We start from the raw sequence: 10,097 nt of genomic DNA on the forward strand, positions 1-10,097 counted from the left end.
TTTATTATATTTTAGTGTTGATTTATTTTTAATTAAAAATAAAATAAAATAAAAAATAAAAAAATATTTATTTGACGTCTTGTTTTTGGAATATAAAATAATTTTTCGCAAATGGTCCCTCAACTATACTCGTATTTGCATTTGGGTCACTAAACTCAATTATTAGTTGCAGAGGTCACTCAACTGTGTGTTTCGTTGCACCAGTAGTCCTTCTGTCAAACTTTGTTAAATTTTCTGTCAAAAGTGAGGGTAAGTTTGGAAATTCATCCACAACCCTCCCTCTTCTCCACAACCCTCCCTCTCTCTCTATGAGCGAACTTGAACAACCACTATAGCAGCACTTTTCATCATGCCTAAATGGTACCGGTAAGGTCCTAAAGAACTGTTGAACCATCCCATTCAAGCACGCCTCGAAATCCGCCCCGACTTGCTTGATCCTGTTACCGATATTGGGAATCACGGAAACCCCATTAATCCGGAGTTCTCGGCCACCAACCCAACAAAGTCTCTCTTGCCGAAACTCTAGTTCGAGAACTCGAGATCGAAGAGCTTCAACGTGTTAGGGTTAGGCCAAGCGAATGACGGTGTCTTGATGTGGGACTAAATCAAACCCGTGAAGCCCTGCGCGAGGGGGTCCGCTAAGTCCTGCCATGGCACTGAACCTCCTCCCAAGCTTCAAGGACCTCTCCACAGATAGTTCAGCAAAAGTTGAAGATTTTTGTGTTGTTCCTCTGAAACAGTCACAAGTTCTTCATGGCCCAGAAACAGTGAGATTAGGATTTTGATTTGAGCTTCTAATAATGGAAAACCCGAGCTTTCTTCAGTTTTAATAACAATTTCAAGCTTGAAATTTGAGCTTTCGAGCTTAGATTTTTCAATCTTAAATCGTAAAATAAAAATCCCAACCTGTTTCAGATTTGTGGATGTTTATGGTCGATGGTTTATAGTGAGTGATGGGTTGGGGTAGGAGGAAGGATTGGGTGGTGAGTTTGGTACAATGGAGGAGAAGCAATCGGAGATTTTGAGTTTGCGACAATGGAGGGTTGTGGATGAATTTCCAAATTTACCCTTAGTTTTGACATAAAATTTAACAGAGTTTGACTGGAAGGACTACTGGTACAATGAAACACATAGTTGAGTGACCTCTGCAACTAATAATTGAGTTTAGTGACCCAAATGCAAATACGGGTATAGTTGAGGTACCATTGCTGCGAAAAACCCTATAAAAAATAATATCTTAACCTCCAGCTTTTATTCCACATCAGCTTTGAAATATCCAATGTTTTAAAAGTGTCACATAGGCATTTAATGGCGAGAAATAACATCTCACATCACTCTAATCCAATGTGTCAAAGTTGATGTGAAATGAAGGCTGAAGGTTGAGATGTTATTTTTGACATCCCAAAAGCAAGATGTCAAATGAATATTTTATTATTTTTAAAAGATAGTTGGCTGTTACTTTCATTTATTATTATTATTTTTTTCTTTATCTTAAATAATTTGACTGTTACAATAATTATTTATTTGACATATCGAGTGGAGTGTAAAACTATGTAAATGTCAAATTGCTACATTAGCCATCAAATTTAAATTTGATGTTTGGTATTTGACATTATATATTATTTATTGGTTTACAACAATCTAGGCACATTAATTAAAAAATAATAATACAATAATGAAATAACATCACAAGGTCAAACAATAAAAAATAATAGCAAGAGAGAGAAATGCATAAGATCTTTTCATTTTCACATTTCCTATCATATTGTCGTTGACAAGAATGTAGGAGCTCCTACTTACGAAGATAGGAGCTCCTACTTACAGAGGAAGGTGGAAAATATTTTCCATCTTTCTTTTATTAGCTGATACATTTGGGTATTTATTCAAGAGAACGATAGCAAATAAGGTCTTTTCATTTTTCCCATCATGTGGTGGCTTATGAGCCTCGTTCTAGTAGTGTTGGGCACTTGCAAACTCATTATCAGGATTATAATATCTGTTTAAAAACCACATAGAATCAGCTGTTACTGGATATCCATCTTGATTCCGGTGCCAACCAAAGTAAGCATGGGTTCGGTTCTTGATGCCGAAAGTAGCATGGCCAAAACTGGCCTCTCTAACAGATGAGTAAGTTGGCTGTGGTTCTGTCATACTGCATCACAACAAAAGGAATTTTTCATAGACTCAGTATGTAGTGCTGGCAAATACTTACGGAATTGAACTAGAAAACACCAAATCTATCATGCATGCTAATATATTTACTTGGTTGCTAAGCCCTCACTATTTCCTCCATCACCAATGGTAAGGTAGACCGGTGCGGATTGATCTTTCACGGGAATGCAGTTACCGTTTACGATGTTGTATGCGACATTGGATATACGATGCTGTGGTATACACAAATTAGTGACTTATCAAGTTCTGACATCTTGAATCTTGAGAGTAGATGGAGGATGGTAAAAGGAAAACAAATACAGTGTGCTTTAGTATTAGGCATAAGCATTTCTGCAATGTACTTTTCCTCAGATGGATTTTCTTGAAAGATTAAAATGTTCGATAAATCGGATCAATATGTTGAATTTAAAAATTTTCTATGTTAGTTCTATACAGATCACCAAATAACTGGGAAAATATTTGCATTTTATGGACATGGGTCTGTATATGAAGCACTTACAGATCGTTCATAGGCATGGACATGACCATTAAAAACCACGTCAACCTTGTACTTCACAAACAATGGCTCATACATCACTCTCATGGTTTCTCCTTCCATATAATGATTGGTGTAGCTATTATACCATGGTGAATGCATTAAAACAATCAACCATGATGTCTCACTTCTGTTAACCTTTGGTAGCTCCTCCTCAATCCATCTGTTCTGAGGAGTGTATTTACCTTAAAAAAGGAAATGATATGTAAATGAAATTCTTGAAGGACTTGGTTTAACATAGACACGGTAAATGTGACCTATGCACAGAGTTAAGAAATTGATTAGACATTCCGTGGAGAAAAGGAAATTCAAATCGGTGTACACGATAATCTTGGAAGAAAAATTCTATCATTTTAAAACACAGTCATTACAGAATATCACTAGGGTATAATTTGAGCAATCAGTACTAATGTTCTAATAAAGAATTTACATGATGTCATTTGCAGAGATGAATACAACAATATACTACTGTAAAAATCCATGAAAACAGGAGAGAACAATTTCACGTTATTGGGGATTCCAACCTCCAAAACCACACAAAAATTCAGTATAAAAAGGAGCAAAAGAGGAGCTGATGTAAAAAATGCAAGGAGCATCCAGAAAAGTTATGCATTTGATTTTCAGAAAAGGAAATTTTGAAACAGTATCTTCTGCTGCATATGTGCATAAGCCTTTTGTACGATGTTAATATATTAATCAGAACATATATATATAACCTTACCATATGCTGAATAAGAAGATAAGACTATGATGTATGCTGAAGCTCTCTTGATTGAGTACCAAAGGGGGGAGGTACTCCCTGATGCGTTATGTGGGACAGGATACCGGTGAGTGTAAGGCTTAAAAGGTTCGGTTTCACCCTGCAACCAAAATTCCAAACTTCCTTTTGGAAAAAATACTTCATCCAATGACTTTTTTACGAAATGAGCAGCAAATATTGCCTTAAATTTTGTAAAATACAAGATACACAGAAGTAGAACATTACACTACACACATGCGTATAGAAATCATGCTGAAGACAGATTATATAAATACAAATTTAATGATCTTATATATCGAAGACAAGAAATGGAAAATGAGAATATAAGCTCACTTTCTAGAGCAAACAAATGTATCAAGAGATGCTTACAATTTCTGGGGCAAAATCAATATCATGATTCCCTGCTGTCCATATCCAAGGTTGATAAGCAACACTTCTCTCGGTGAATCTTCCCCATGTATCCCACCTGACATTATCATGATTTGGGAAGAGATCTGCATAAGAGAGGTCCCCAACAAACAATACTGCTTGTCCTTTCTGTGGGTTTAATTCATAATGAGTAAGCGTCGCATTCGAATCATAGGTCTGACCCAGATCACCTGAAAATGATACCCAAGTACATCAGAGCGGAACAATTTACATTTCACAAACACAGACAATTGCGTATCATCGATTATGTAATTCCCAAGTTAAGGAAAACTGTTTCAAATGACAGACTTGCACACTAAGGAACAAGTTTCATAAGATAAAGAACTCTAATTTGGTTTCACATATCTTTTAACATGAAAGGAAGAGGCTCATTGCAACCTCTAAGCTAGTCAATGTCATGAGATTTCCCTTTGAATCCCAATGCCAAAAGTTGAACCAGATCTAATATGCACATCCTGTTCTATACAGAAAACTCACCTATGAGACCAAATGTATAAGGGACGTCCGGCCCAACTTCAGGAGGAGTAATAAACCAGAACTGCCGCTTAGTGTGGTCAATTCCAACCACATAGTGGTATTTGGTATCGAACTGTACAAGAATATATAGGATTAGATCACAATACAATTTGTAAATTATACTTAGACTGCATTCATCATTTCAATCCGAAAATTGCAAAACCGAGTGGTTTCTCATTCAGAGTCCACGACCTATGCATTTGAAGGAAAAAGAAATGAGGCAAAACATAAGAGCATATCAAGTTTACATTTAAATTGCTGATGATGGTGTGGTGAATGTAACCAGAAGTGTAATTGTAGAATTTATAGGTTGTAACTTCGCCCACAGCCATCTCTTTCACGCCCTTTGCGCTCCAATAAACCACTGTATTGGAACCTGGTTCGTCCACCGTGACCCATGACACAATCACTGCTTTTCCCAGCTGGTCTCCTTGTATTATATGTACCTTAAATCAAAGATCACATATCAAAATTAAATTAAATCACTTCAAACTACACCTATTAATCCCAAAAAAAGAAGAAGAGCAAATTATGAAGTAAGCCACAAATTTTCAACAACAAAAAGCCACATTTAGGGTTTTTACTGTGCGTTTGGATGAGGGAATAAACTTGGGATTTTAATAAAAGCCAGAATTTCTAAATTGACATATACCAATTCCTGTGTTTGGATAACAAAACAAAGATATATTTAGAAATTCTGCATGGGAAAAAAACATGGAATTGGAGATCATAAATCCCAACTTTAAATTCTATCTAAATAGTCATTTCTAAAATTCCCAAAGAAATTGAGCTTGAAAGAAAAAAAAAAATAACTTTACAAATAAATGTTAAATCATGTGTTTAATTCCGTTAACCAAACAATAAACTTTATAAATTTTAAAACATTAATTTCCGTAATTTTAAATTCCATCATCTATGAATTCCTTTGTACTTTTAAATTTCATCATTTATGAATTCCTTTGTACTTTTAAATTCTAAAAAAGAGAAATTTACAAATAAAATGTTAAATTCTGTGTTTAAATCCATTACTTTTCCACCTCATTAAAATTTCATCATAGGGCTTTAATGTTGACACATTACATACAAACCCATACCTTACAATTTTTATTTTATGAAAAGAAAAAAAAAATTCACTAATTGAACTAACTTGAGTTAACGTGATCCTTCAATTTATTTTTTCCTTTTTTTTTCAGCATCTCAGTACACTCTCCCTTCTCCCAAAGTCTATGTGAACAATAAACCTCTCTATTCCAACCTCATAGTCTACTTGCCAATGCCCAAAATTTCATCCTGAAACTATGGTATAAATTTCATATAACAAACCCTCTCTCAATATGAAATATGAATAAAAACCTCTGAACCAAAATATCAATACTTTACAAAGAGAATAGTGAGCACAGTTGGCTGCATCTATTTTTCTTGGAGATAATGAATAGCCTGGAGAAATCTTTACTTCTCTACTAACCCATTATTTTACTAAAATAATGGGTTTTAATTTTAATTTGTATACAAGCGATATTCTACTTTAATCAAATCTAAATTACACATCCACTCTAATCAACTTGGCTAAACCCATGTCTGCAATTTCTGAATTGTGTTTGTTGAGAACAATTGTCGTGACTGAATTTGTGTTTGTTTCTATGAAGAGTTAAGTAGAAGAGGACTAAGATCGAGACGTGGGGAAGATATCTGTGTCTTTGGAAGAAAGAGAGAAATTTAAAACATAAATAATAATAGGGGATAAGAGAGACTAACGGATTTGGGAAAAAAAGAAGAGAGACTAACGGATGCAATATGTTAACTCATGTTAGGTTTAGGAATTTTATTTTTTCAAAACAAAAATTGTGAGGGAATTGAGTTTTGTGTGATGTGACAATATTATTGTCCCTTAGATTAAATTTTAAGGAGGTGACGTGTGTGTGGAAGAAAAGTCAAGCATATCATAACAGAGAAACATCCAAGCAAATGATCCGGATTCTTCACTTTCAGGGTTTGTTTGACTCGGGTTCAATTCGGGGTTTCAATTTTGGAGTTTGTTGTTTGATTCGGGTTAAATTGGGCCCATAAACCGGCCTGCTTTGCTACGATGTTAAATTTCATAGGAACAGGCTAATGGCTCACTATTAGCAACACCAGTAGGTGTGAAATTTTATTACAAAAGACCTCTGTACTTATATGTTGTAATTTATTTAGTCATGTTTGTACTTTATATTCTTCAACAGAAATAACTACCTTATGCTACAATTGACTAAAAAAAAAAAGACTAAAAGTTGTCCATATTATACTGACAGAGAAATAGAGATCATACTTGCTGAGGAGCGTTATAGCCAGGAGGGACTTTAAAGACATCACTGTCAAGAGGCATGACCCCAGATTTCTCCACTTTCCTCACAAAACTACTTGTCTTGCCTCCATTACACACCACTGCCAAGCTCAAAACCAAACCCAACACTACAACAATGGCTGCTGCTACCCTGGAAGAAGTAGATGCAGAAGCTAAGCTCACCAAACCCATCTTGGCCATGTTTTACAGAGGACCCTCAAAACCCACAAATCCACAGACAGCCTACTGAGCTTAGGCCATGTTTTATAGACTTGAAATGAGTTTCCTAGTAATGAAAACAAAATGATTTTCATAAAATGAGGGGAATATTAAATGCTGGGTGGGATTTGCATTAAGAATTGCGTGTTGCTGGGTGGGATTTGCATTAAGAATTGCGTGTTACTGGGTGGGATTTGCACCACAAATTGGGTTGTATCCGGGGAACATAATAATGATGGGATAAGGGCAGAGCAGCAGCACATGAATATAAAATGTATTATAGAAGATAAGTTGATGTTAGTTGAGTTGAAGTAATATTTCACCTTCTACTTGCATACAGTGCGGTCCATTATTTTTCATCCATTATTATAGAAGACAAGATGATGTTAGTTGAGTTGAACTGAAGTTTTCTGTTTGTTTGTTTTTTTCTATTTAGAAATGGCTATGTGAAATTTAAATAACAAAATTCAACTTGTTATCAGTTAAATGATATTTTTCTTCTCACATATCAAAACAGATTTCACACGAATATTTCGATTGCTGGTGATGGAAATGAGGTACACATATCAAAACATATTTCACATACGAATGTTTCAATAAACTTCTAATGTATTGGTGACGGACGATTAGTGTGAGAGGGACGTTGCATAGACCTATTATATTATGCTCCCATATTAGTTTGCTAGGGGACCAAATGGTAGAAATATAGAGAGACCAAAAAAACTTAAGCATTCATATGAATCAACCTTAAGCCTAACTACATCCACATAAAATATTGGGTTACTTATTAAGATATACATCTGAATTTATTCTAGAAAACAAGAGCAACAAAATGTTTCTTTTCCAATCATGATTGGGAACTTGTAGAATCATCAACAGGATGGTCAAGGATAAGGTACTAGTTTCAGTTGTAGACATTGAGTCTGCATGAGAAATCCGGGAGACTCCACCGAGAATGTATGAGTCAGTGACAATTGATGCTATCTGTTGAAAAGCCACATAGAATCGGCTTTTACTGCAACTCCATCATCGAGCCAACCGTAGAAGGCATGAGTTCGGTTCTTGATGTTGAAAATGGCATGACCAAAACTGGCCTCTCTATAAGCTGAGTAAACTGGCTGTGGCTCCCTCATACTTCACCAGAAAACCAAAAAAATTCATAGGTTAAAGTATGCAATGCTAACAAATAGGAAAACAGTGAACCATAAATAGATCATGAGCTTACTTGGTTGCCAAGCCTTCAATATTCCCTCCATCTCCAATGGTAATGTAAACCCGCACATATTGATCTTTAACCGGAGAGCACTTGCCATTTTCAAGGTCATAGGCAATATTCGATACACGTTCCTGTGATATGCACAAATTGCTTATGAGAAAAAAGGAAAATAAAAGGGATTGATCTGTTTCTAAATCTTTATATCGAGCACCAGATCGTTCGTAGGCATGCACATGGTATTGAAAATGGAATTGGCATGGTCGCCTAGTGGCTGCTCGTTTTGTTCATTTTAGAAGTGTAATTGTAAACCTGGATGGATCAATATTAAAACGCAATATGCAAGATTGATATGTGATTTAATGATATGTGATTTAATCCTTGTACTACACAGCAAAAATCAAACACACAACAAACTGAGAATATAAACGAAGCACAACGTATTTGTACGAAATCTCGCACGAGGAAAAAACCCTCCACACAGGAGAGAAAAACCTCAAGGCACACAGCCAATTTCACTAAAAACGTAAGGACATATACAAGACTCAATTGATACTTTCTTACACCACAAAAGAAGATTGATCAAATACTCTTGTCTTGTACAAACACGTCCTCTTCACTTTCTGTTGGATGAACACCAATTCACGCAGGTTGATCTTCCTCACAAGCAAAGCTTCCGCAACGTTCCATGATGAATGAATGATATGTTATGCTCTCAGACTATCACCTAGATAAATCTAAGAACTTAACAGCCTTTTATCTCTCTCCCTTGATCTTATAAAACAATCTCACGATTTTGATTAGAGTGCAAAAAAGGAGGTGTTCGAGAAAAACTTTTAGCCCAGCCCTTTATATACTAGGTTAACTCTTTTTCCTAATAAACAAAGAGATTGGCCTTATTTAAACCACTTCCTTATTTAAGACTCTATGAAGATTTGCATAGACTTTACACCAACTCAATCTTTAATTGGGAAACCAAATCCAATATGAAAGCAAATTATTCTTACCAGAAAAGAGCTTTGCCGTGTAACACTAGTCAATCATGCTCCTCGTTTACCGCAAGCTCCAACCGTTGCAAGTTACAATTAATTCTAAGACTAGGAATGACCAACTTACAGACTCTTTACATTTGCTAGGAAATAGCCAACTAAAAGTACACTTTCAAGAAGCCTATATAATATGACATGACAGCTATTTTTGAGTAAAAGATGAAAAGGGTAAAATAGAATACAGAGGAAGAAACGGGAAGCAGAGGAATTGAAAATCACATGGAATCTGGCTGGTATTGCTCCGTTTGATTCATGAAAAATGAGGTTTGGAGATGGAAAATCAATTGCTTTCCCATATTTGGTAAGTCCAGTCATGGGAAATCGTTGCCTTGCACGTGGGAAAGTAGGGGGAAAAGTGAAGCTCTCCTCCCCCATTCGGTTTTGTTTTCCTCATCATAGAAAAGTTTGGGAAAATGAACCAACATATACACATTTTTCATAGCCATATTGTACCTATTAACACTTTAGAATTACAATATAGCATTAAATGCATTATTTTTTTCATTGGGTTAACTGGTGAATTGCCCTTTGAATTTGTATCTAACTTTCGATTTACCTCTTATCCTTTTTTATTTATTTAGAAAATTAAGGATATGACCTTTTTTTTCACCAATTTCCCCCCTACCTTCTAAATATGCAACATTTCATCCAATTTGCGTTAAATATGAGGGCAAAATGGTCATTTTGTACATTAAAAATAAATAAAAACCAGAAAATTCAAATAATACTCTCTCTCTCTCTCTCTCTCTCTCTCTCTGCAGGTGTAGGCTGGGTTCTATGGGGAGAGGATTAGTCTGAGGGTGAGGGTTATGGTCACATGGGGAATGGGTGGAGAAGAAAACCCAAGGGCGGGGTGAATCCCTTACTCTTTGACTTTTGGG

General features: G+C 35.6%; 1 protein-coding gene across 1 annotated transcript; it reads right to left on the reverse strand.

The window, feature by feature from the left end:
* Positions 1–1,720: 1,720 nt before the first annotated feature.
* Positions 1,721–7,006, reverse strand: LOC103335713 (purple acid phosphatase-like). Its single transcript, XM_008238740.3, has 8 exons — positions 6,721–7,006; positions 4,661–4,858; positions 4,374–4,485; positions 3,837–4,066; positions 3,429–3,567; positions 2,672–2,892; positions 2,263–2,384; positions 1,721–2,152 (listed from the first exon to the last, which is right to left on the reverse strand). Exons 1-8 carry the CDS (start codon positions 6,934–6,936, stop codon positions 1,951–1,953), a joined length of 1,440 nt encoding a protein of 479 aa, XP_008236962.2. The 5' UTR covers positions 6,937–7,006; the 3' UTR covers positions 1,721–1,950.
* Between the last annotated feature and the right edge of the window lie 3,091 nt (positions 7,007–10,097).

Source organism: Prunus mume, linkage group LG6 (genome assembly GCF_029339155.1).
Source record: "Prunus mume cultivar Tortuosa linkage group LG6, ASM2933915v1, whole genome shotgun sequence".
In the NCBI taxonomy this organism is placed as follows: domain Eukaryota; kingdom Viridiplantae; phylum Streptophyta; class Magnoliopsida; order Rosales; family Rosaceae; genus Prunus; species Prunus mume.

What these genes read in the sequence shown, in the direction of transcription:
- LOC103335713 (XM_008238740.3), bottom strand. Translation starts at nt 6,936, where the DNA reads ATGGCCAAGATGGGTTTGGTGAGCTTAGCTTCTGCATCTACTTCTTCC. An exon ending in CCATCATCAGCAATTTAAAT is followed by an intron (nt 4,486 to 4,660) that starts GTAAACTTGATA and finishes ATTCTTGTACAG; the next exon opens with TTCGATACCAAATACCACTA. An exon ending in ATCTTCTTATTCAGCATATG is followed by an intron (nt 2,893 to 3,428) that starts GTAAGGTTATAT and finishes TCCTTTTTTAAG; the next exon opens with GTAAATACACTCCTCAGAAC.